This window comes from Scyliorhinus canicula, chromosome 29 (assembly GCF_902713615.1).
Source record: "Scyliorhinus canicula chromosome 29, sScyCan1.1, whole genome shotgun sequence".
In the NCBI taxonomy this organism is placed as follows: Eukaryota; Metazoa; Chordata; class Chondrichthyes; order Carcharhiniformes; family Scyliorhinidae; genus Scyliorhinus; species Scyliorhinus canicula.
The window spans coordinates 15090190-15117111 of NC_052174.1; the positions used below are offsets into that span (position 1 = coordinate 15090190).

General features: G+C 56.3%; 1 protein-coding gene across 1 annotated transcript in view; it reads left to right on the forward strand.

Moving 5' to 3' along the window:
- Window positions 1-26922, forward strand: part of LOC119958335 (disks large homolog 4-like) — a 72397-nt gene that overhangs the window by 1907 nt on the left and 43568 nt on the right. The window contains exons 2-9 of the mRNA XM_038786775.1: window positions 175-299; window positions 1033-1202; window positions 6186-6322; window positions 8131-8275; window positions 10168-10306; window positions 12224-12380; window positions 15806-15908; window positions 21206-21320. Coding sequence (XP_038642703.1) covers window positions 175-299; window positions 1033-1202; window positions 6186-6322; window positions 8131-8275; window positions 10168-10306; window positions 12224-12380; window positions 15806-15908; window positions 21206-21320 — 1091 coding nt within the window. The remainder of the gene's footprint in view (window positions 1-174; window positions 300-1032; window positions 1203-6185; window positions 6323-8130; window positions 8276-10167; window positions 10307-12223; window positions 12381-15805; window positions 15909-21205; window positions 21321-26922) is intronic.

Sequence of the window (26922 nt, forward strand, 5' to 3'; positions counted from 1 at the left end):
GCCGACCACTGGGCAGCTTGAGGCTGTTCTGACCCTCAGGGAAATGGCGGCTGCCCCTTGACCTCAGCACCACATTCCAGGCCGGCCACTCCCCATCGCCCAGCTTCCCAATGAACGGAAAACCCCAGTCAATGTTGTGCAACTCTACAGTCGCTCTTTCCTGCCTCTTCCCAGGGGAATTCTGGCCTTGGATTCAGTATCGCTGGAGGAACGGATAACCCACACATCGGAGATGATCCCAGCATCTTCATCACAAAGATCATCCCGGGCGGAGCTGCGGCACAGGACGGGAGGCTCAGGTACATTGGTCGGGGGAGAGAGTCTGTGTGTGTGTGTGGGGGGGGGGGGGGGGTCAGCGGGGTGAGGCTGTGTGTGGGGGGAGGGTGGGGAGTGTTTGATGGGGACAGTGTAGAGGGAGCTTTACTCTGTATCTAACCCCGTGCTGTACCTGTCCTGGGAGTGTTTGATGGAGACAGTGTAGAGGGAGCTTTACTCTGTATCTAACCCCGTGCTGTACCTGTCCTGGGAGTGTTTGATGGGGACAGTGTAGAGGGAGCTTTACTCTGTATCTAACCCCGTGCTGTACCTGTCCTGGGAAGTGTTTGATGGGGACAGTGTAGAGGGAGCTTTACTCTGTATCTAACCCCGTGCTGTACCTGTCCTGGGAGTGTTTGATGGGGACAGTGTAGAGGGAGCTTTACTCTGTATCTAACCCCGTGCTGTACCTGTCCTGGGAGTGTTTGATGGGGACAGTGTAGAGGGAGCTTTACTCTGTATCTAACCCCGTGCTGTACCTGTCCTGGGAGTGTTTGATGGGGACAGTGCAGAGGGAGCTTTACTCTGTATCTAACCCCGTGCTGTCCCTGTCCTGGGAGTGTTTGATGGAGACAGTGTAGAGGGAGCTTTACTCTGTATCTAACCCCGAGCTGATATACACACACCAACACCGCTGTTGATTCGGGACAATTTGGAGTTTGAGGTTGTCCATACGAAGCTGATGTTTCATTAACGGAGCTGTTTTTCCACGTGCAGGGTGAATGACAGTATACTATTTGTCAATGACGTTGATGTGAGGGAGGTGACCCACAGCACGGCTGTAGAGGCGTTGAAGGAAGCCGGCTCCATCGTCCGTCTCTATGTAATGAGGAGAAAACTCGCTGCCGAAAAGCTCATGGAGATCAAACTGATCAAAGGGCCGAAAGGTAACGGTTTGAAGCTGAGATTAATCTGCGGCGTGAGCCACGGGGAAGATCTCCGCTGTATCCGGCTGAACCTTTACACCATAGGCCCTTCCGGCTTCACCCTTCTGGCTGTTACTAGCCCCCACCAGGGACTCACTTCTCCCTCACCTCTGCGTTCTGTCAGAAGCTCAGATTCCTATCCCGAGACCTCAGCACATAGTCCAAAACTCCCAGTGTGGTCCTGAGGGAGTGCCGCACTGTCAGAGGGTCAGTACTGAGGGAGTGCTGCACTGTCAGAGGGTCAGTACTGAGGGAGTGCTGCACTGTCAGAGGGTCAGTACTGAGGGAGTGCTGCACTGTCAGAGGGTCAGTACTGAGGGAGTGCCGCACTGTCAGAGGGTCAGTACTGAGGGAGTGCCGCACTGTCAGAGGGTCAGTACTGAGGGAGTGCCGCACTGTCAGAGGGTCAGTACTGAGGGAGTGCTGCACTGTCAGAGGGTCAGTACTGAGGGAGTGCCGCACTGTCAGAGGGTCAGTATGAGGGAGTGCTGCACTGTCAGAGGGTCAGTACTGAGGGAGTGCTGCACTGTCAGAGGGTCAGTACTGAGGGAGTGCCGCACTGTCAGAGGGTCAGTACTGAGGGAGTGCTGCACTGTCAGAGGGTCAGTACTGAGGGAGTGCCGCACTGTCAGAGGGTCAGTACTGAGGGAGTGCCGCACTGTCAGAGGGTCAGTACTGAGGGAGTGCTGCACTGTCAGAGGGTCAGTGCTGAGGGAGTGCCGCACTGTCAGAGGGTCAGTACTGAGGGGGTGCCGCACTGTCAGAGGGTCAGTACTGAGGGAGTGCTGCACTATTTGCGGTTCGTGAAACCTCGAGTGGAGGCAGTGAGGAGAGAGAGTGAGTTTGCCTCTCTCCTCGAGAATAAGATTCTTGTTTCTCATAATTGCAACGCGTGTTGATCCGTTATAACATCCTAAATATAGAGCTTCTAAAATAATGCCTAATTAGTTGCATCTTTACCCTTCAGTTTAGTTTGTTGGCGCAGATGTAGAATTCTGGAATCCCCAACCAGTAATTAAACCTTCCAGAGCTCCTGTAAGTGTGAGCTCAGGGCGTCGCTGTCTCATTGTATTTACCCAGCCGGAGGTTTCAGTGTTTCCAGTCAGAAATAAATGTTCTGGGAGGGTGAGACTTCTCGATGGGTTTGGAACCCCATCAGCATCACCTCCCCCGCCCCATCCTGAAACGCAGCCCACCCAACCCCCATCCTGAAATTCAGGCCCCTAATCCTGAAACGCAGGCCCCCAAATCCAGAGACGCAGGCCCCGTCCCGGAAACATAGGCCCCAATGCCGAAAGGGAGACCCCCCCCCATGCTGATGCACAGCCCCTGACCCCAAAACCTAGGCCCCCCCCGATCTCAAAGCGCAGGAACCCCCGATCCTGAGAGCGAGTCTCCAATACCGAAACACAGGCCTCTGGGGAAACGCTTGCTTCCCCCATAGACCCTCAGACCGTGTATATTTCTGCCTGTGGATTAGTTTGAATATCAGCCCAGTCGCTGAAACCGGCCTCAGTACCTTTGTCACACGTCACTGCTGAAAGGTGTGTCTCTGATTATTAAACCAGGCCCCCACTAGACCTTAAATCCCCCGATCAATGGAAATAATTCCTCTCTGTCCATACAGCCTGTTCCCCAGCGCATCTTCAAAATCAATCAAATCCACCCCCGTTAACTTTCTCAATTACAGAGAATACAATCCTGGTTTGTGTCACCTCTCCACGTTCTCCCCACTCCCTGTGGGAGCGAGTCCCACATTCTCCCCACTCCCCGTGGGAGCGACTCCCACATTCTCCCCACTCCCCTGTGGGAGCGAGTCCCACCTTCTCCCCACTCCCCGTGGGAGCGAGTCCCACATTCTCCCCACTCCCCCTGGGAGCGAGTCCCACATTCTCCCCACTCCCCGTGGGAGCGACTCCCACATTCTCCCCACTCCGCGTGGGAGCCAGTCCCACATTCTCCCCGCTCCCTGTGGGAGCGAGTCCCACCTTCGCCCCACTCCCCGTGGGAGCGAGTCCCACCTTCTCCCCACTCCCCGTGGGAGCGAGTCCCACATTCTCCCCACTCCCCGTGGGAGCGAGTCCCACATTCTCCCCACTCCCCATGGGAGCGAGTCCCACATTCTCCCCACTCCCCGTGGGAACGAGTCCCACATTCTCCCCACTCCCTGTGGGAGTGAGTCCCACATTCTCCCCACTCCCCGTGGGAGCGAGTCCCACATTCTCCCCACTCCCCGTGGGAGCGAGTCGCACATTCTCCCCACTCCCCCTGTGGGAGTCCCACATTCTCCCCACTCCCCGTGGGAGGGAGTCCCACATACTCCCCGTGGGGGCAGGTCCCACATTCTCCCCACTCCCCGTGGGAGCGAGTCCCACATTCTCCCCACTCCCCGTGGGAGCGAGTCCCACATTCTCCCCACTCCCCGTGGGGGCGAGTCCCATCTTCGCCCCACTCCCCGTGGGAGCGAGTCCCACCTTCTCCCCACTCCCCGTGGGAGCGAGTCCCACATTCTCCCCACTCCCTGTGGGAGCGAGTCCCACATTCTCCCCACTCCCCGTGGGAACGAGTCCCACATTCTCCCCACCTCCTGTGGGAGCGAGTCCCACATTCTCCCCACTCCCCGTGGGAGCGAGTCCCACATTCTCCCCACTCCCCGTGGGAGCGAGTCCCACATTCTCCCCACTCTCCGTGGGAGCGAGTCCCACATTCTCCCCACTCCCCGTGGGAGCGAGTCCCACATTCTCCCCACTCCCCGTGGGAGCGAGTCCCACATTCCCCCACTCCCCTGTGGGAGCGACTCCCACATTCTCCCCACTCCCCGTGGGAGCGAGTCCCACATTCCCCCCACTCCCCTGTGGGAGCGAGTCCCACATTCTCCCCACTCCCTTTGGGAGTGAGTCCCACATTCTCCCCTCTCCCCGTGGGAGCGACTCCCACATTCTCCACTCCCCGTGGGAGCGAGTCCCTCATTCTCCCCACTCCCCGTGGGAGCGAGTCCCACATTCTCCCCACCCCCCGTGGGAGTGAGTCCCACATTCTCCCCCACTCCCCGTGGGAGTGAGTCCCACATTCTCCCCACTCCCCGTGGGAGCGAGTCCCACATTCTCCCCACCCCCCGTGGGAGTGAGCCCCACATTCTCCCCCCTCCCCGTGGGAGTGAGCCCCACATTCTCCCCCACTCCCTGGTTAATTGATGCCTCTCTGATATCGATGGCCTCCTGGTTCTGGCCTCACCCACCAGTGGAGTCACCTTGTCCTGTTGACCCGATTAAAACCCTTTCCGAGTTTTGAAGAGCTCGATCAGGTGGCCCGCTCAATCTTCTAAAGGCCCCAACCTGTTCAATGTGACGTGAGCAGAAAGCGCTGGATAAACGCGGCAGCTCTGTGGAGAGAGAGACACCGAATTGACATTTGTGAGAGACCCTTCTGCAGAAGTGAAGTGAGATGGAAATGTTCAGAAATGTATCGTTGGGAAAAGGTTGGAGGAGGTGGGACAGAATAGAGAAGCTGGGAAAAGCCGGAGCCGAGGAGAGATAGACTCAGGTGTCGCAGACGAAGGCAAAGGGGAATGTTTTTTAAAAAAATAGTTTTATTCTCCTTTTTCACATTTTCTCCAATATTTACACCCAACAATAAACAATAATCAGTAACGAATGTAATGTCAATCCCCACATCAACAACAACCATCCCATCCTCCCACCAAACCCCCAGACATTGGTCCGCATGGTAACATAAACAAATAACAAAAAGGAATCAGGAATCACCCATAATCACCACTAACACACACCGTCCCCTCCCCCCCAGCCCTCCCAACCCCCCCCCCCCCCCTTAATGTTCGATGTGATCCAATTCTTGAAAGTGCAGAATGAATAATGCCCATGAATTGTAGAACCCCTCCATCCTTCCCCTCAGTTCAAATTTAATCTTCTCCAGCGTCAGGAATTCCAACAGGTCCCCCCCCCCCCCCCCCCCCCCCCCCCCCCCCCCCCCGCCACGCCAGGGCACAGGGTGGAGAGGTTGATCTCCACCCTAACAGGATCCGCCTTCGGGCGATCAACGAGGCGAAGGCTACAACATCTGCCCCCGCGCCTGTTTCCAACCCCGGCTAGTCCGACACCCCGGGTATGGCCTCCCGAGGGCCCGCGACCAGTTTCGTGTGCACCACTTTGGAGATTACCCTTCCAGTGGTGCCTGTCATGATATGCAAACATGCAACCAATGAACACTCAGATTAGGACACAACCAATGGGCAGTCAGGACACTCAGAGGTGGCATCACCACAAGGGGGCGCGACGTAAACACTATAAAAGGGATGAGGCACTCACACCCTGCCTCTTCCCACAGACAGACATCTAGAGAGTTAGACAGGGTTGATCAGCAGCATCACACCCCAGCACGTGGCTTAGAGCAAGCTGGCACAGTTAGACTGAGTTACTACAGTTAGATTAGCAGAGAGTCAAACCCATTTGAGAACTGTGTTAACAGTTCAATAAACACGGCGAACTCATTTCCGAGTCTGGAGCATCCTTTAGTTAAGACTGCATCAAGTAGCAGCCAGTGTTATCCAAAGCAGCACAACACAACAGCGCCTTCTCCTCTTCCTAAATAGCTCCGTAACGACAAAGGGGATTGTTAATGGTGCCATTCAGGGTTGAGGATTGTTGATAGCAGCGGAAAGGGTACGATAGCAGAAGGTGTTAATGGTATCGACTGAACCGATCGCGAGTGGTGACCATGTGGGGGAGGGGTGGGGTTGTGTTTCGTGGATGACAACGGAGAACAAACTACATGGGTGGGGGACAGGAGCTGGGGCGTTGGAAGCGGGGAGGTTACAGATGGAGGGGGAACATTACTGTCTATAGTTGTGTGTGAATTTGTACGTGTTCCAGGGAGTCAGTGAGCCGACTCAATGTTGTACACGTTTACTTTGCTCTCTCGCCCCAGGCCTTGGATTCAGTATAGCGGGCGGAATTGGAAACCAGCACATCCCCGGGGACAACAGCATATACGTCACGAAGATCATCGAGGGAGGGGCAGCCCACAAGGACTGCCGTCTACAAATAGGAGACAAGATTCTGGCTGTGAGTTCCTGTCCGTGTGCTCTGCACCCCCTCAACACAGACCGTGCCCCCCCCCCCCCCCCCCGGGGGGGGACACTGCGCTTGTAATTACCCCCGGCCCCCCCACACCGAGTCTATCTCCACCTCCACAACATTGTCCCATTCTGCCCTGTGTCAGCGCTGGGCTATCTCATCGTATTCCAGACTGATCTCTCATCATGCTCCCTCCCTGATCTTGATGTCTCTGTAACCTCCTCCAGTCCCAACAACCCTCCCTATCTCTGTAACTTCCTCCAGCCCCTACAGCCCTCCCTATCTCTGTAACTTCCTCCAGCCCCTACAACCCTCCCTATCTCTGTAACTTCCTCCAGCCCCTACAACCCTTCCTATCTCTGTAACCTCCTCCAGCCCCTACAACCCTCCCTATCTCTGTAACCTCCTCCAGCCCCTACAACCCTCTCCATCTCTGTAACCTCCTCCAGTCCCCTACAGCCCTCCCTATCTCTGTAACCACCTCCAGCCCCTACACCCCTCCCTATCTCTGTAACCTCCTCCAGACCCTACACCCCTCCCTATCTCTGTAACCTCCTCCAGCCCCTACAACCCTCCCTATCTCTGTAACCTCCTCCAGCCCCTACACCCCTCCCTATCTCTGTAACCTCCTCCAGCCCCTACACCCCTCCCTATCTCTGTAACCTCCTCCAGCCCCTACACCCCTCCCTATCTCTGTAACCTCCTCCAGCCCCTACACCCCCTCCCTATCTCTGTAACCTCCTCCAACCCCCTACACCCCTCCCTATCTCTGTAACCTCCTCCAGCCCCTACACCCCTCCCTATCTCTGTAACCTCCTCCAGCCCCTACAACCCTCCCGAGATCTCTGCGCTCCTCCAATCCCGGCCTCTCGGACCCCCCCCCCCCCCCCCCATTCCCATCGCTCCGCCATTGACGGCCGTGCCTTCCACTGCCCGGGGGGGGGGGGGCCTGAGCTCTAGAATTCCCTCCCTAAACCCCTCCACCTCTCTCTCTGTCTACCTCTCTCCCTTTCTCTCTCTTTCCCTCTCTCTCTCTCTTTCTATCTCTCTCAGTCTGTCTCTCTCTCCCATTCCCCGTTTTTTTCCATCTGTCTCTCTCTCTCTCTTTCCCCCCTCTCTCCCTCTCTCTTTCCTTCCCCATCTCACACCCTCTCTCTCCTACTCCTTCTCGCTCTCCATTTCACTCCCTCTTTCTTTCCCACTCCCTCTCCTTCTCTCTCTCCATCTCATTTTCTCTCGCTTTCCCACTCCCCCTCCCTCAATCCCTCTTTCTTTCCCATTCCCACTCCTCTCTCTCCCTCTTTCTCTCTCCTCCCTCTCTCTTTCTCTCCATCTCTCTTCCCTCTTTTTTATTTCAGAAAATATTTTATCTGTAATTTCAAGTTTTCACAGTTTGAGCACTTTAACATTTCTCAATCAGCCGCGCGGGCCGACACGCGAAGAAAACGTAAAAATAACATCCCCTACGACCCTTGCCCGATTTCCTAGTTATCCGTGTACTAAGTTCCCTGTCCTTGTTTTACATCACCATGCTTCCTGGTTTCCTCCCCCCCCCCCCCCCCCCCTCTGCTTTTCCCCTCCCGAATCTTGCTGCTGACGTTCCATTTTCCTTGAAGAAGTGGACGAACGGCTGCCATCTCCGGGCGAACCCCTGAGTTGATCCTCTCAAAGCGAACTGACTCCAGACTGAGAAGCCTTGTCATATCGCTGACCAAGGGGTCGGCAGGCAACAGACGCCCCCTGACGTTTGAAAGGAATAGCTCGCTCACATTCATCACCTCTCTTTTCCACCTCAGGTGAACAACGTTGGACTGGAGGATGTGATGCACGAAGATGCAGTTGCTGCTTTGAAGAACACGTCGGACATTGTGTACCTCAAAATTGCCAAAGCCACCAGCCTCTATATCAACGACACGTACGCACCTCCAGACATCACCACCTGTAAGCCGGGGCGGTTGGAAAAGCCATTTCATCTTACCCCCCCCCCCCCCCCTTATTGCCACGCACCCCGGTCTCACACCCCCCCCCCCCCCCTCACCCCCCCACCACCACCATAAGAGGGGACAGTGCAGAGGGAGCATCACTCTGTACCCCGTGCTGTACCTGTCCTGGGAGTGTTTGATGGGGACAGTGTAGAGGGAGCTTTACTCTGTATCTAACCCCGTGCTGTACCTGTCCTGGGAGTGTTTGATGGGGACAGTGTAGAGGGAGCTTTACTCTGTATCTAACCCCGTGCTGTACCTGTCCTGGGAGTGTTTGATGGGGACAGTGTAGAGGGAGCTTTACTCTGTATCTAACCCCGTGCTGTACCTGTCCTGGGAGTGTTTGATGGGGACAGTGTAGAGGGAGCTTTACTCTGTATCTAACCCCGTGCTGTACCTGTCCTGGGAGTGTTTGATGGGGACAGTGTAGAGGGAGCTTAACTCTGTATCTAACCCCGTGCTGTCCCTGTCCTGGGAGTGTTTGATGGGGACAGTGTAGAGGGAGCTTTACTCTGTATCTAACCCCGTGCTGTACCTGTCCTGGGAGTGTTTGATGGGGACAGTGGAGAGGGAGCTTTACTCTGTATCTAACCCCGTGCTGAACCTGTCCTGGGAGTGTTTGATGGGGACAGTGTAGAGGAGCTTTACTCTGTATCTAACCCCGTGCTGTACCTGTCCTGGGAGTGTTTGATGGGGACAGTGTAGAGGGAGCTTTACTCTGTATCTAACCCCGTGCTGTACCTGTCCTGGGAGTGTTTGATGGGGACAGTGAAGAGGGAGCTTTACTCTGTATCTGACCCCGTGCTGTACCTGTCCTGGGAGTGTTTGATGGGGACAGTGTAGAGGGAGCTTTACTCTGTATCTAACCCCGTGCTGTACCTGTCCTGGGAGTGTTTGATGGGGACAGTGTAGAGGGAGGTTTACTCTGTATCTAACCCCGTGCTGTACCTGTCCTGGGAGTGTTTGATGGGGACAGTGTAGAGGGAGCTTTACTCTGTATCTAACCCCGTGCTGTATCTGTCCTGGGAGTGTTTGATGGGGACAGTGTAGAGGGAGCTTTACTCTGTATCTAACCCCGTGCTGTACCTGTCCTGGGAGTGTTTGATGGGGACAGTGTAGAGGGAGCTTTACTCTGTATCTAACCCCGTGCTGTATCTGTCCTGGGAGTGTTTGATGGGGACAGTGTAGAGGGAGCTTTACTCTGTATCTAACCCCGTGCTGTACCTGTCCTGGGAGTGTTTGATAGGGGACAGTGTAGAGGGAGCTTTACTCTGTATCTAACCCCGTGCTGTACCTGTCCTGGGAGTGTTTGATGGGAACAGTGTCGAGGGAGGTTTACTCTGTATCTAACCCCGTGCTGTACCTGTCCTGGGAGTGTTTGATGGGGACAGTGTCGAGGGAGGTTTACTCACAGTAAGTTGAGCGGGAGTCTGGAACTTTGCCCCGCTCTTGGAAAAAAAGGTCATTGGTCTGGGGGGGGCTTTAATTGGAAATGTTAAAACTGAGATTAATAGATGTTCTTTGGGCCAAGGGTGAGGGAACGCACTGCGGGTGGATGGAGTTGAGATAGAGATCAACGATGTCTCATTGACTGGGGGAACAGATTTGAGAGGCTGTATAGCATCCTCCTGTTCCTATCATGAGCTGCTCCATATTTTACCGCAGTTGGCAGTCCTGCCATATGTTCCCGAGTCACTCCTACGCAATGAACCACGGTTACTGTGTCTAAATATTTCTGTGAAAACGTCAGACTTGAATGTTTGAATAGTGGCGAGGGAATACATTACAATTCGGAACTACTGCTTCACCCACATGTTTTGGGATCTGCTAACTTGGCTGTTCATCATTTAGCTTATTCACAGCACCTGGACAGTGAGATTGGACATTCAAACTACCTGGCAACAGATTACACACAGACCCTGACTCCTACCTCTCCACGCAGATATTCCCCTATTCCCAAAGGATTAATGGGAGAGGATGACATTCCCAGGTGAGCGGATTTTCACTGCGTTACAGTTTCTACCGTCTGCCCTGGGTCTCAGTGATTGTGCTGTCAACCGGATACTGGCCAAGTCTGTTCCTTTCTCACTGTCCCGGGGGGGGTCTGTGTCTGTGATTCCCCACACGGTGATGGGACGGGGGTCTGTGTCTGTGATTCCCCCACACGGTCATGGGACGGGGGTCTGTGATTCCCCACACGGTGATGGGACGGGGGTCTGTGTCTGTGATTCCTCCACACGGTGATGGGACGGGGGTCTGTGATTCCCCCACACGGTGATGGGACGGGGGTCTGTGATTCCCCCACACGGTGATGGGACGGGGGTCTGTGTCTGTGATTCCCCCACACGGTGATGGGACGGGGGTCTGTGTCTGTGATTCCCCCACACGGTGATGGGACGGGGGCCTGTGATTCCCCCACACGGTGATGGGACGGGGGTCTGTGTCTGTGATTCCCCCACACGGTGATGGGACGGGGGTCTGTGTCTGTGATTCCCCCACACGGTGATGGGACGGGGGTCTGTGTCTGTGATTCCCCCACACGGTGATGGGACGGGGGGTCTGTGATTCCCCCACACGGTGATGGGACGGGGGTCTGTGTCTGTGATTCCCCCACACGGTGATGGGACGGGGGTCTGTGTCTGTGATTCCCCCACACGGTGATGGGACGGGGGTCTGTGATTCCCCCACACGGTGATGGGACGGGGGTCTGTGTCTGTGATTCCCCCACACGGTGATGGGACGGGGGCCTGTGTCTGTGATTCCCCCACACGGGGATGGGACGGGGGTCTGTGTCTGTGATTCCCCCACACGGTGATGGGACGGGGGTCTGTGTCTGTGATTCCCCCACACGGTGATGGGACGGGGGTCTGTGTCTGTGATTCCCCCACACGGTGATGGGACGGGGGTCTGTGTCTGTGATTCCCCCACACGGTGATGGGACGGGGGTCTGTGTCTGTGATTCCCCCACACGGTGATGGGACGGGGGTCTGTGTCTGTGATTCCCCCACACGGTGATGGGACTGGGGTCTGTGATTCCCCCACACGGTGATGGGACGGGGGTCTGTGTCTGTGATTCCCCCACACGGGGATGGGACGGGGGTCTGTGTCTGTGATTCCCCCACACGGTGATGGGACGGGGGTCTGTGTCTGTGATTCCCCCACACGGTGATGGGACGGGGGTCTGTGTCTGTGATTCCCCCACACGGTGATGGGACGGGGGTCTGTGTCTGTGATTCCCCCACACGGTGATGGGACGGGGGGTCTGTGTCTGTGATTCCCCCACACGGTGATGGGACGGGGGTCTGTGTCTGTGATTCCCCCACACGGTGATGGGACGGGGGTCTGTGTCTGTGATTCCCCCACACGGTCATGGGACGGGGGTCTGTGATTCCCCCACACGGGGATGGGACGGGGGTCTGTGTCTGTGATTCCCCCACACGGGGATGGGACGGGGGTCTGTGTCTGTGATTCCCCCACACGGGGATGGGACGGGGGTCTGTGATTCCCCCACACGGCGATGGGACGGGGGTCTGTGTCTGTGATTCCCCCACACGGTGATGGGACGGGGGTCTGTGTCTGTGATTCCCCCACACGGTGATGGGACGGGGGTCTGTGTCTGTGATTCCCCCACACGGTGATGGGACGGGGGTCTGTGTCTGTGATTCCCCCACACGGTGACGGGACGGGGGTCTGTGATTCCCCCACACGGTGATGGGACGGGGTTCTGTGATTCCCCCACACGGTAATGGGACGGGGGTCTGTGTCTGTGGGAGGTGGGACATTGATCGGTTTGGTTGAATGGCTCCTGATTCTGCCCTGACCCTCTCCGCCTCGCTTTGTGTCCAGACGCACCGTCCGATGCAGTGTCCACTTTCCGCTGTGACAGTTGTTGATTATTCCCTCTCAGGGAGCCTCGGAGACTGATTATACATCGGGGATCGACAGGACTGGGTTTTAACATTGTGGGTGGCGAGGATGGAGAAGGCATCTTCATCTCCTTCATCCTGGCTGGAGGGCCAGCAGACCTCAGCGGCGAGCTCAGGAAAGGAGATCAAATCCTCTCGGTAGGCTGGGATCGCACTGTGCTAACTTCATCTTTATTCTTGTTCATCCGCGGGATGTGGGTGTCGCTGGCCGGGCCCAGTATTTATTGCCCATCCCTAATTGCCCCTTCAGAAGGTGGTGGGTGAGCCGCCTTCTTGAGCCGCTGCAGTCCCTGAGGTGTAGGTACACCCACTGTGCTGTTAGGGAGGGAGTTCCAGCATGTTGCCCCAGTGACAGTGAAGGAACGGCCGATATATTTCCCAGTCGGGGCGGGGAGTGACTGGGAGGGGAACCTCCAGGTGGTGGGGTTCCCAGGTATCCTGCTGCTCTTGTCCTTCTAGATGGTAGTAGGCCGTGGGTTTGGAAGCTGCCTAAGGAACCTTGGCATCTTGTAGATGGCACACACGATGTGTGGGGAGTGAAGGTTGAAGACATTTGAAGGCTGGACTAGTTGGAGCAGTTGGGAATGGGAGGCAGTTGATTGTTGGGACGGTGACGACACACGAGAGCGACGTAAAGAACTCTCTCAGTAACAGCATTGAATGAAAGGGTTAATCATCGACCACTCCCCAGTCCCTCTTCCTCAACCTGTTAGTTATTGTGCTGAATTGAGAATTCTGTTTCGAGTTGGCCATAGGAATCCTGGGCAAAGAGTTCACGTGTACGGGAATGATGCAAAACACTCCTTCAGTCTCAACTGTAATATCGTGTCCAACTCTCCACGCTTTGGGAAGGACCCGGAGGGGGTGCGGAGTGAGGGATGAGGGCGTTCAGTCCTCCTGGAGACTCTGGGAGGAGCCGGGATTGTTCCCCCCCCCGGTGCGGAGAAGGCTAAGGGGGAGATGTAATCGAGGCGTCCGAATTCACGAGCGTTGATTCATGGGATTGAAGGGGAAAGGTTGACGGGGTGATTGGGAAAGAGCAGAGGGAGTTCCGATTAATGGGATAGATGTTTCAAAGGGATGAGTGGCCGTTACTGGATCTGTCTACACTTGAAAAACAACTCTGCCCTTAAAGCATTGCCTGAATCGACACATTGTGATAAACCATGATGTCCTGGTTGAATCACACACCCCTGGCAGAATGATGTGCCACTCCATCACTTCCCTGCGTAACCTGCACCTCCATATGAGGGAGTATTCCCTCCCCCCTCACCCACCCCGCTCCAATCTACCGACCCTCCAAGGTCCTCAGCAGCCGAGACCATTAGCCACTTACCAATTGTGACAGTTGTGATGAATGTAGACATTATATACATTTTACCTATTTGTGGCAGTAACGTTATTAAAAACCCTGGTTTAAAATACATATGGGCAGTGTGGCTGCCAAAACTGTAATTAAAGAGCCGTAAAAGGTGAGGCAATCGTTCATTACAATCAATTACTTGATTACCGATAAAGGGCTAATGGAATTATATAGTGATTGCTGGAGGTTCCCTGGAGTGCAGATCATTGTGAGCAGTTTTGGGCCCCTGTATCTAAGGAAGGATGTGCTGGCCTTGGAAAGGGCCCAGAGGAGGTTCACAAGAATGATCCCTGGAATGAAGAGTTTGTCGTATGAGGAACGGTTGAGGACTCTGGATCTGTACTCATTGGAGTTTAGAAGGATGAGGGGGGGATCTTATTGAAACTTACAGGTACTGCGAGGCCTGGATAGAGTGGACATGGAGAGGATGTTTCCACTTGAAGGAAAAACTAAAACTAGAGGACACCATCTCAGACGAAAGGGACGATCCTTTAAAATAGAGATGAGGAGGAATTTCTTCAGCCAGAGGGTGGTGAATCTGTGGAACACTTTGCCGCAGAAGGCTGTGGAGGCCAAATCACTGAGTGTCTTTAAGGCAGAGATAGATAGGTTCTTGATCAATAAGGGGATCAGGGGTTATGGGGAGAAGGCAGGAGAATGGGGATAGGGAAAATATCAGCCATGATTGAATGGCGGAGCAGACTCGATGGGCCGAGTGGCCTGATTCTGCTCCTATGTCTTATGGTCTTATTTCTGAAGGATTGTATTTAGTCCTAGCTAAACAGGTCATGGAACTTGGTGGGATACAGATGGTGTAATTAATGGGAGGAGCCAGGTCTGTCTGTAGATTTGCAGTCAGTTAGAAGATTTTAAGTTGAACTGCTGTGTGCCATAGGATTGGAGTCTGACAAGAAAGAAGGGTACTGCAACGGCTCTTGAAAGGATCTCTCTCTAAAAGTATCTACGCAGCTAAGCATGTCAACTGTTTTATTAACTTTATTTATAAGTGTCATTTGAACTGTATTGGGTTAATTGGAATTAGTGGCAGGTGTTGATAGTAAAGTTTTCCCTTTATTTAAGAACTGTTTAACTAATCATTGTGAAGCTATGTTTTGAGGTTAATGTGGTTAATCCTGGGCGGGTTTGTCTGATTCTGAGGCCGTCGGAAACGCTGTTGCGAATCTTGATGGTGTCAACACGGCCTCAGGGTCAGCAATTCTGGCCCCTACAGGGAGCCAGCATGGCCCCGGAGTGACCCCCGCCGCTCCAGCTGCTGATCCCGGTGTCAAATGGGGTCCGCGGGGTCTGCGCATGGCACGGTGGCTTCCTTCAACGTGCCGGCCCCGGCCCAACGTGGCGTAGGGCTACAGGGCCCGGCCCGCCAATCAGTGGGCCCCGATCGTGGGCCGGGCCTCATCGCAGCCCCCCCCCCCAGGGTCGGACCCCCCTCCCCACCCACAGGCCCCCCCCCCTCCCCCAGGGTCGGACCCCCCTCCCCACCCACAGGCCACCCCCCTCCCCCACCGGGTCAGACCCCCCTCCCCACCCACAGGCCGCCCCCCCCCCCGACCCTTCCACGCCGGGTTCCCGTCGGCTGAGAGCAGGTGTGGAGGCTCCGGCGGGATTCGCCGTTTGTAACGATGGCCGCTCGGCCCATCCCGGGCCGGCGTCAATGGCGCCGACTCTGCGCTCTGCGGAGGATCACGTCGGGGCGGCGTGGGGCACGCCGGTCGTGGGGATTCTCTGGCCCCGGGCTGAGAGAATCCCGCCCCCTGAGTTTAAATTAAAGTTTGTTTCAACATAAAAAGCGTTTACGGGTCAGAAACATCGTTCCTGCGGCAAAGTGTCCGTTCCTCAGAGTTCTACAAATTGAAAAAAAAAAGCTTTGGGGTCTGTTGCCAGATCCCAACAAGGGTTGGGGTCCGTGACAATGACAAGGGGGGAACAGCTTTAAACTTGGAGCTGGGATGGGGGGGGGTTAATCAGGGAGCATGTCCCAGAGCACGTCCCTCACACAGAGCGGAGCGGGGATCTGGATGGAGGGGTAAAATACGGATCAAGCATGACCTCACTGATCGGTACAACAGGCTGGAGAGGGGCTGAATGGCCTCCTCCTGTCCCTCTGATTGTTCAAATGGGTGAAAGAATTAGGAGGGTTATTTGCGCACAGCTGAGCATTTTATTTCTTTTACCTGCCCAGGTAAACGGAGTGGATTTGCGGAACGCCACACACGAGCAAGCAGCAGCTGCACTGAAGAATGCTGGCCAAACAGTCACGATTATCGCCCAGTACAAACCCGAAGGTGGGTCAGTGAGAGACACGAGAAACAACCTTCAATGTACCCGCGCAGCGGCCCTGTCAGAGGGTCAGTACTGAGGGAGTGCCGCACTGTCAGAGGGTCAGTACTGAGGGAGTGCCGCACTGTCAGGGGTCAGTACTGAGGGAGTGCCGCACTGTCAGAGGGTCAGTACTGAGGGAGTGCTGCACTGTCAGAGCGTCAGTACTGAGGGAGTGCCGCACTGTCAGAGGGTCAGTACTGAGGGAGTGCTGCACTGTCAGAGGGTCAGTACTGAGGGAGCGCCGCACTGTCAGAGGGTCAGTACTGAGGGAGTGCCGCACTGTGGGAGGGTCAGTACTGAGGGAGTGCTGTACTGTCAGAGGGTCAGTACTGAGGGAGTGCTGCACTGTCAGAGGGTCAGTACTGAGGGAGTGCTGCACTGTCAGAGGGTCAGTACTGAGGGAGTGCCGCACTGTCAGAGGGTCAGTACTGAGGGAGTGCTGCACTGTCAGAGGGTCAGTACTGAGGGAGTGCCGCACTGTCAGAGGGTCAGTACTGAGGGAGTGCTGCACTGTCAGAAGGTCAGTACTGAGGGAGTGCCGCACTGTCAGAGGGTCAGTACTGAGGGAGTGCCGCACTGTCAGAGGGTCAGTACTGAGGGAGTGCCGCACTGTCAGAGGGTCAGTACTGAGGGAGTGCTGCACTGTCAGAGGGTCAGTACTGAGGGAGTGCCGCACTGTCAGAGGGGCAGTACTGAGGGAGTGCCGCACTGTCAGAGGGTCAGTACTGAGGGAGAGCCGCACTGTCAGAGGGTCAGTACTGAGGGAGTGCTGCACTGTCAGAGGGTCAGTACTGAGGGAGTGCCGCACTGTCAGAGGGTCAGTACTGAGGGAGTGCCGCACTGTCAGAGGGTCAGTACTGAGGGAGTGCCGCACTGTCAGAGGGTCAGTACTGAGGGAGTGCCGCACTGTCAGAGGGTCAGTACTGAGGGAGTGCCGCACTGTCAGAGGGTCAGTACTGAGGGAGTGCCGCACTGTCAGAGGGTCAGTACTGAGGGGGTGCCGCACTGTCAGAGGGTCAGTACTGAGGGAGTGCCGCACTGTCAGAGGGTCAGTACTGAGGGAGTGCCGCACTGTCAGAGGGTCAGTACTGAGGGAGTGCCGCACTGTCAGAGGGTCAGTACTGAGGGAGTGCCGCACTGTCAGAGGGTCAGTACTGAGGGAGTGCCGCACTGTCAGAGGGTCAGTACTGAGGGAGTGCCGCACTGTCAGAGGGTCAGTACTGAGGGAGTGCCGCACTGTCAGAGGGTCAGTACTGAGGGAGTGCCGCACTGTCAGAGGGTCAGTACTGAGGGAGTGCCGCACTGTCAGAGGGTCAGTACTGAGGGAGTGCCGCACTGTCAGAGGGTCAGTACTGAGGGAGTGCCGCACTGTCAGAGGGTCAGTACTGAGGGAGTGCCGCACTGTCAGAGGGTCAGTACTGAGGGAGTGCCGCACTGTCAGAGGGTCAGTACTGAGGGAGTGCCGCACTGTCAGAGGGTCAGTACTGAGGGAGTGCCGCACTGTCAGAGGGTCAGTACTGAGGGAGTGCCGCACTGTCAGAGGGTCAGTACTGAGGGAGTGCTGCACTGTCAGAGGGTCAGTACTGAGGGAGTGCCGCACTGTCAGAGGGTCAGTACTGAGGGAGTGCCGCACTGTCAGAGGGTCAGTACTGAGGGAGTGCCGCACTGTCAGAGGGTCAGTACTGAGGGAGTGCTGCACTGTCAGAGGGTCAGTACTGAGGGAGTGCCGCACTGTCAGAGGGGCAGTACTGAGGGAGTGCCGCACTGTCAGAGGGTCAGTACTGAGGGAGAGCCGCACTGTCAGAGGGTCAGTACTGAGGGAGTGCTGCACTGTCAGAGGGTCAGTACTGAGGGAGTGCCGCACTGTCAGAGGGTCAGTACTGAGGGAGTGCCGCACTGTCAGAGGGTCAGTACTGAGGGAGTGCTGCACTGTCAGAGGGCCAGTACTGAGGGAGTGCCGCACTGTCAGAGGGTCAGTATGAGGGAGTGCTGCACTGTCAGAGGGTCAGTACTGAGGGAGTGCCGCACTGTCAGAGGGTCAGTACTGAGGGAGTGCCGCACTGTCAGAGGGTCAGTACTGAGGGAGTGCCGCACTGTCAGAGGGTCAGTACTGAGGGAGTGCCGCACTGTCTGAGGGTCAGTATGAGGGAGTGCTGCACTGTCAGAGGGTCAGTACTGAGGGAGTGCCGCACTGTCAGAGGGTCAGTACTGAGGGAGTGCCGCACTGTCAGAGGGTCAGTACTGAGAGAGTGCCGCACTGTCAGAGGGTCAGTACTGAGGGAGTGCCGCACTGTCAGAGGGTCAGTACTGAGGGAGTGCCGCACTGTCAGAGGGTCAGTACTGAGGGAGTGCCGCACTGTCAGAGGGTCAGTACTGAGGGGTGCCGCACTATCAGAGGGTCAGTACTGAGGGAGTGCCGCACTGTCAGAGGGTCAGTACTGAGGGAGTGCCGCACTGTCAGAGGGTCAGTACTGAGGGAGGCCTGCACTGTCAGAGGGTCAGTACTGAGGGAGTGCCGCACTGTCAGAGGGTCAGTACTGAGGGAGTGCTGCACTGTCAGAGGGTCAGTACTGAGGGAGTGCCGCACTGTCAGAGGGTCAGTACTGAGGGAGTGCCGCACTGTCAGAGGGTCAGTACTGAGGGAGTGCCGCACTGTCAGAGGGTCAGTACTGAGGGAGTGCCGCACTGTCAGAGGGTCAGTACTGAGGGAGTGCCGCACTGTCAGAGGGTCAGTACTGAGGGAGTGCCGCACTGTCAGAGGGTCAGTACTGAGGGAGTGCCGCACTGTCAGAGGGTCAGTACTGAGGGAGTGCCGCACTGTCAGAGGGTCAGTACTGAGGGAGTGCCGCACTGTCAGAGGGTCAGTACTGAGGGAGTGCCGCACTGTCAGAGGGTCAGTACTGAGGGAGTGCCGCACTGTCAGAGGGTCAGTACTGAGGGAGTGCCGCACTGTCAGAGGGTCAGTACTGAGGGAGTGCCGCACTGTCAGAGGGTCAGTACTGAGGGAGTGCCGCACTGTCAGAGGGTCAGTACTGAGGGAGTGCCGCACTGTCAGAGGGTCAGTACTGAGGGAGTGCCGCACTGTCAGAGGGTCAGTACTGAGGGAGTGCCGCACTGTCAGAGGGTCAGTACTGAGGGAGTGCCGCACTGTCAGAGGGTCAGTACTGAGGGAGTGCCGCACTGTCAGAGGGTCAGTACTGAGGGAGTGCCGCACTGTCAGAGGGTCAGTACTGAGGGAGTGCCGCACTGTCAGAGGGTCAGTACTGAGGGAGTGCCGCACTGTCAGAGGGTCAGTACTGAGGGAGTGCCGCACTGTCAGAGGGTCAGTACTGAGGGAGTGCCGCACTGTCAGAGGGTCAGTACTGAGGGAGTGCCGCACTGTCAGAGGGTCAGTACTGAGGGAGTGCCGCACTGTCAGAGGGTCAGTACTGAGGGAGTGCCGCACTGTCAGAGGGTCAGTACTGAGGGAGTGCCGCACTGTCAGAGGGTCAGTACTGAGGGAGTGCCGCACTGTCAGAGGGTCAGTACTGAGGGAGTGCCGCACTGTCAGAGGGTCAGTACTGAGGGATTGCTGCACTGTCAGAGGGTCAGTACTGAGGGAGTGCCGCACTGTCAGAGGGTCAGTACTGAGGGAGTGCCGCACTGTCAGAGGGTCAGTGCTGAGGGAGTGCTGCACTGTCAGAGGGTCAGTACTGAGGGAGTGCTGCACTGTCAGAGGGTCAGTACTGAGGGAGTGCCGCACTGTCAGAGGGTCAGTACTGAGGGAGTGCCGCACTGTCAGAGGGTCAGTACTGAGGGAGTGCCGCACTGTCAGAGGGTCAGTACTGAGGGAGTGCCGCACTGTCAGAGGGTCAGTACTGAGGGAGTGCTGCACTGTCAGAGGGTCAGTACTGAGGGAGTGCCGCACTGTCAGAGGGTCAGTACTGAGGGAGTGCCGCACTGTCAGAGGGTCAGTACTGAGGGAGTGCCGCACTGTCAGAGGGTCAGTACTGAGGGATTGCCTGCACTGTCAGAGGGTCAGTACTGAGGGAGCCGCACTGTCAGAGGGTCAGTACTGAGGGAGTGCCGCACTGTCAGAGGGTCAGTACTGAGGGAGTGCCGCACTGTCCGAGGGTCAGTACTGAGGGAGTGCTGCACTGTCAGAGGGTCAGTACTGAGGGAGTGCCGCACTGTCAGAGGGTCAGTACTGAGGGAGGGCCGCACTGTCAGGGGGTCAGTACTGAGGGAGTGCCGCACTGTCAGAGGGTCAGTACTGAGGGTGTGCCGCACTGTCAGAGGGTCAGTACTGAGGGAGTGCCGCACTGTCAGAGGGTCAGTACTGAGGGAGTGCCGCACTGTCAGAGGGTCAGTACTGAGGGAGTGCCGCACTGTCAGAGGGTCAGTACTGAGGGAGTGCCGCACTGTCAGAGGGTCAGTACTGAGGGAGTGCCGCACTGTCAGAGGGTCAGTACTGAGGGAGTGCCGCACTGTCAGAGGGTCAGTACTGAGGGAGTGCCGCACTGTCAGAGGGTCAGTACTGAGGGAGTGCCGCACTGTCAGAGGGTCAGTACTGAGTGAGTGCTGAACTGCCAGAGGGTCAGTACTGAGGGAATGCTGCACTGTCAGAGGGTCAGTACTGAGGGAGTGCCGCACTGTCAGAGGGTTAGTACTGAGGGAGTGCCGCACTGTCAGAGGGTCAGTACTGAGGGAGTGCCGCACTGTCAGAGGGTCAGTACTGAGGGAGTGCTGCACTGTCAGAGGGTCAGTACTGAGGGAGTGCTGCACTGTCAGAGGGTCAGTACTGAGGGAGTGCCGCACTGTCAGAGGGTCAGTACTGAGGGAGTGCCGCACTGTCAGAGGGTCAGTACTGAGGGAGTGCCGCACTGTCAGAGGGTCAGTACTGAGGGAGTGCTGCACTGTCAGAGGGTCAGTACTGAGGGAGTGCTGCACTGTCAGAGGGTCAGTACTGAGGGAGTGCCGCACAGTCAGAGGGTCAGTACTGAGGGAGTGCCGCACTGTCAGAGGGTCAGTACTGAGGGAGTGCCGTACTGTCAGAGGGTCAGTACTGAGGGAGTGCCGCACTGTCAGAGGGTCAGTACTGAGGGAGTGCCGCACTGTCAGACGGTCAGTACTGAGGGAGTGCCGTACTGTCGGTGTGTCAGGCATTGCTGTAATGTGCTTGCGAACACTCGAGGGATGTGTTGGGAGCTATTGAAATGCAGGAGTGTATTTGTCCCTGAACAGACTGGTGTTTCCATGTGTCCATTCCCTCTCTCCACAGAATACAGTCGCTTTGAGGCAAAAATCCACGATCTGCGGGAACAGTTAATGAACAGCAGCATTGGATCTGCCAGTAGCTCGTTGAGGAGTAATCACAAGAGAGTCTTTTACATCAGGTGAAGTGGAAAAGCTCAGGGTGCAGAACAGATGGTGACAAAAGTAGGGGACACCTCCTACCCTCCCACACAGGCCCATTGACCAGCTCCCTAACCCGGCTATTACCCACTCTCACAGCCCAGTGTGGGCCCATTGACCAGCTCCCTAACCCGGCTATTACCCACCCACACAGCCCAGTGTGGGCCCATTGACCAGCTCCCTAACCCGGCTATTACCCACTCACACAGCCCAGTGTGGGCCCATTGACCAGCTCCCTAACCCGGCTATTACCCACTCACACAGCCCAGTGTGGGCCCATTGACCAGCTCCCTAACCCGGCTATTACCCATACAGCCCAGTGTGGGCCCATTGACCAGCTCCCTAACCCGGCTATTACCCACTAATACAGCCCAGTGTGGGCCCATTGACCAGCTCCCTAACCCGGCCATTACCCACTAATACAGCCCAGTGTGGGCCCATTGACCAGCTCCCTAACCCGGCTATTACCCACTAATACAGCCCAGTGTGGGCCCATTGACCAGCTCCCTAACCCGGCCATTACCCACTAATACAGCCCAGTGTGGGCCCATTGACCAGCTCCCTAACCCGGCTATTACCCACTAATACAGCCCAGTGTGGGCCCATTGACCAGCTCCCTAACCCGGCTATTACCCACTCATACAGCCCAGTGTGGGCCCATTGACCAGCTCCCTAACCCGGCTATTACCCACTCACACAGCCCAGTGTGGGCCCATTGACCAGCTCCCTAACCCGGCTATTACCCACTCACACAGCCCAGTGTGGGCCCATTGACCAGCTCCCTAACCCGGCTATTACCCACTCACACAGCCCAGTGTGGGCCCATTGACCAGCTCCCTAACCCGGCTATTACCCACCCACACAGCCCAGTGAGGGCCCATTGACCAGCTCCCTAACCCGGCTATTACCCACCCACACAGCCCAGTGTGGGCCCATTGACCAGCTCCCTAACCCGGCTATTACCCACTCACACAGCCCAGTGTGGGCCCATTGACCAGCTCCCTAACCCGGCTATTACCCACTCATACAGCCCAGTGTGGGCCCATTGACCAGCTCCCTAACCCGGCCATTACCCACTAATACAGCCCAGTGTGGGCCCATTGACCAGCTCCCTAACCCGGCTATTACCCACTAATACAGCCCAGTGTGGGCCCATTGACCAGCTCCCTAACCCGGCTATTACCCACCCACACAGCCCAGTGAGGGCCCATTGACCAGCTCCCTAACCCGGCTATTACCCACTCACACAGCCCAGTGTGGGCCCATTGACCAGCTCCCTAACCCGGCTATTACCCATACAGCCCAGTGTGGGCCCATTGACCAGCTCCCTAACCCGGCTATTACCCACTAATACAGCCCAGTGTGGGCCCATTGACCAGCTCCCTAACCCGGCCATTACCCACTCACACAGCCCAGTGTGGGCCCATTGACCAGCTCCCTAACCCGGCTATTACCCACTCACACAGCCCAGTGAGGGCCCATTGACCAGCTCCCTAACCCGGCCATTACCCACTAATACAGCCCAGTGTGGGCCCATTGACCAGCTCCCTAACCCGGCCATTACCCACTCACACAGCCCAGTGTGGGCCCATTGACCAGCTCCCTAACCCGGCTATTACCCACTCACACAGCCCAGTGTGGGCCCATTGACCAGCTCCCTAACCCGGCTATTACCCACTCACACAGCCCAGTGTGGGCCCATTGACCAGCTCCCTAACCCGGCTATTACCCACTCACACAGCCCAGTGTGGGCCCATTGACCAGCTCCCTAACCCGGCTATTACCCACTCACACAGCCCAGTGTGGGCCCATTGACCAGCTCCCTAACCCGGCTATTACCCACTCACACAGCCCAGTGTGGGCCCATTGACCAGCTCCCTAACCCGGCTATTACCCACTCATAGAGCCCAGTGTGGGCCCATTGACCAGCTCCCTAACCCGGCTATTACCCACCCACACAGCCCAGTGTGGGACCATTGACCAGCTCCCTAACCCGGCTATTACCCACTCACACAGCCCAGTGTGGGCCCATTGACCAGCTCCCTAACCCGGCTATTACCCACCCACACAGCCCAGTGTGGGCTCATTGACCAGCTCCCTATCCCGGCTATTACCCACTCACACAGCCCAGTGTGGGCCCATTGACCAGCTCCCTAACCCGGCTATTACCCACCCACACAGCCCAGTGTGGGCCCATTGACCAGCTCCCTAACCCGGCTATTACCCACTCATAGAGCCCAGTGTGGCCCATTGACCAGCTCCCTAACCCGGCTATTACCCACTCACACAGCCCAGTGTGGGCCCATTGACCAGCTCCCTAACCCGGCTATTACCCACTCATACAGCCCAGTGTGGGCCCATTGACCAGTTGTACCGCTCTTGGCTGCTGTGGAAGATCCGTCCTATTAGTCCCAGCCCTGTCCTCGTACTCACACTCCTGACATTTCTATCGTCGTCTTTAACCCAATTCATCCGGTTGAAAGTTCCTGTTGAATCTGCGCCCGCTGCGCTGTCAGGATGTGCCTTTCCATCACAATGAATCACTGCTTTTAAATCAAATACTCTCCTCATCTCCACCCCTCCACTCTTTGGTTCTTTTTTCAGTTCCCTGGATCGCTGTCAGAGTCACTGGATCACTATCAGAATCACTGGGTCACTGTCAGAATCACTGGGTCACTGTCAGAGTCACTGGGTCACTGTCAGAGTCACTGGGTCACTCTCAGAACCACTGGGTCACTCTCAGAACCACTGGGTCGCTGTCAGAGTCACTGGGACACTGTCAGAGTCACTGGGACACTGTCAGAGTCACTGGGTCACTGTCAGAGTCACTGGGTCACTGTCAGAGTCACTGGGTCGCTGTCAGAGTCACTGGATCGCTGTCAGAGTCACTGGGTCACTGTCAGAGTCACTGGATCACTGTCAGAGTCACTGGGTCACTGTCAGAGTCACTGGATCACTGTCAGAGTCACTGGGTCACTGTCAAAGTCACTGGGTCACTGGGTCACTGTCAGAATCACTGGGTCGCTGTCAGAGTCACTGGGTCACTGTCAGAGTCACTGGATCACTGTCAGAGCCACTGGATCGCTGTCAGAGTCACTGGGTCGCTGTCAGAGTCACTGGATCACTGTAAGAGTCACTGGGTCACTGTCAGAATCACTGGGTCGCTGTCAGAGTCACTGGGTCACTGTCATAGTCACTGGATCACTGTCAGATCCACTGGATCGCTTTCAGAGTTACTGGGTCACTGTCAGAGTCACTGGATCACTGTCAGAGTCACTGGGTCACTGTCAGACTCACTGGATCACTGTCAGAGTCACTGGATCGCCGTCAGAATCACTGGGTCGCTGTCAGAGCCACTGGGTCGCTGTCAGAATCACTGGATCGCTGTCAGAGTCACTGGCTCATTGTCAAAGTCACTGGGTCACTGTCAGAGTCACTGGGTCACTGTCAGAATCACTGGGTCGCTGTCAGAGTCACTGGGTTACAGTCAGAGTCACATGGATCGCTGTCAGAGTCACTGGGACACTCTCAGAGTCACTGGATCACTGTAAGAGTGACTGGGTCACTGTCAGAGTCACTGGGTCACTGTCAAAATCACTGGGTCGCTGTCAGAGTCACTGGGTCACTGTCAAAATCACTGGGTCGCTGTCAGAGTCACTGGGTCACTGTCAAAGTCACTGGATCACTGCCAGAATCACTGGGTCGCTGTCAGAGCCACTGGGTCGCTGTCAGAATCACTGGGTCACTGTCAGAGTCACTGGCTCATTGTCAGAGTCACTGGGTCACTGTCAGAGTCACTGGGTCGCTGTCAGAGCCACTGGGTCACTGTCAGAGTCACTGTCAGAATCACTGGGTCACTGTCAGAGTCACTGGGTCGCTGTCAGAGTCACTGGATCGCTGTCAGAGTCACTGGGTCACTGTCAGAGTCACTGGGTCGCTGTCAGAGTCACTGGGTCGCTGTCAGAGTCACTGGGTCACTGTCAGAGTCACTGGATCACTGTCAGAGTCACTGGATCACTGTCAGAGTAACTGGGTCGCCGTCAGAGTCACTGGGTCGCTGTCAGAGTCACTGGGTCGCTGTCAGAGTCACTGGGTCGCTGTCAGAGTCACTGGGTCACTGTCAGAGTCACTGGGTCACTGTCAGACTCACTGGATCACTGTCAGAGTCACTGGGTCACTGTCAGAGTCACTGGGTCACTGTCAGAGTCACTGGCTCATTGTCAAAGTCACTGGGTCACTGTCAGAATCACTGGGTCGCTGTCAGAGTCACTGGGTTACTGTCAGAGTCACAAGGATCGCTGTCAGAGTCACTGGGACACTGTCAGAGTCACTGGGACACTGTCAGAGTCACTGGATCGCTGTCAGAATCACTGGGTCGCTGTCAGAATCACTGGATCGCTGTCAGAGTCACTGGGTCGCTGTCAGAATCACTGGGTCGCTGTCAGAGTCACTGGGACACTGTCAGAGTCGCTGGGAAACTGTCAGAGTCACTGGGTCACTGTCAGAGTCACTGGGTCGCTGTCAGAGTCACTGGATCACTGTCAGAATCACTGGGTCGCTGTCAGAGCCACTGGGTCGCTGTCAGAATCACTGGATCGCTGTCAGAGTCACTGGCTCATTGTCAAAGTCACTGGGTCACTGTCAGAGTCACTGGGTCACTGTCAGAATCACTGGGTCGCTGTCAGAGTCACTGGGTTACTGTCAGAGTCACAAGGATCGCTGTCAGAGTCACTGGGACACTGTCAGAGTCACTGGATCACTGTCAGAGTCACTGGGTCACTGTCAGACTCACTGGATCACTGTCAGAGTCACTGGGTCACTGTCAGACTCACTGGATCACTGTCAGAGTCACTGGATCGCCGTCAGAATCACTGGGTCGCTGTCAGAGCCACTGGGTCGCTGTCAGAATCACTGGATCGCTGTCAGAGTCACTGGCTCATTGTCAAAGTCACTGGGTCACTGTCAGAGTCACTGGGTCACTGTCAGAATCACTGGGTCGCTGTCAGAGTCACTGGCTCATTGTCAAAGTCACTGGGTCACTGTCAGAGTCACTGGGTCACTGTCAGAGTCACTGGGTCACTGTCAGAGTCACTGGCTCATTGTCAAAGTCACTGGGTCACTGTCAGAATCACTGGGTCGCTGTCAGAGTCACTGGGTTACTGTCAGAGTCACAAGGATCGCTGTCAGAGTCACTGGGACACTGTCAGAGTCACTGGGACACTGTCAGAGTCACTGGGTCACTGTCATAGTCACTGGGTCACTGTCAGAATCACTGGGTCGCTGTCAGAGTCACTGGGTTACTGTCAGAGTCACAAGGATCGCTGTCAGAGTCACTGGGACACTGTCAGAGTCACTGGATCACTGTCAGAATCACTGGGTCTCTGTCAGAGCCACTGGGTCGCTGTCAGAATCACTGGATCGCTGTCAGAGTCACTGGCTCATTGTCAAAGTCACTGGGTCACTGTCAGAATCACTGGGTCACTGTCAGAGTCACTGGGTCACTCTCAGAACCACTGGGTCACTCTCAGAACCACTGGGTCGCTGTCAGAGTCACTGGGACACTGTCAGAGTCACTGGGACACT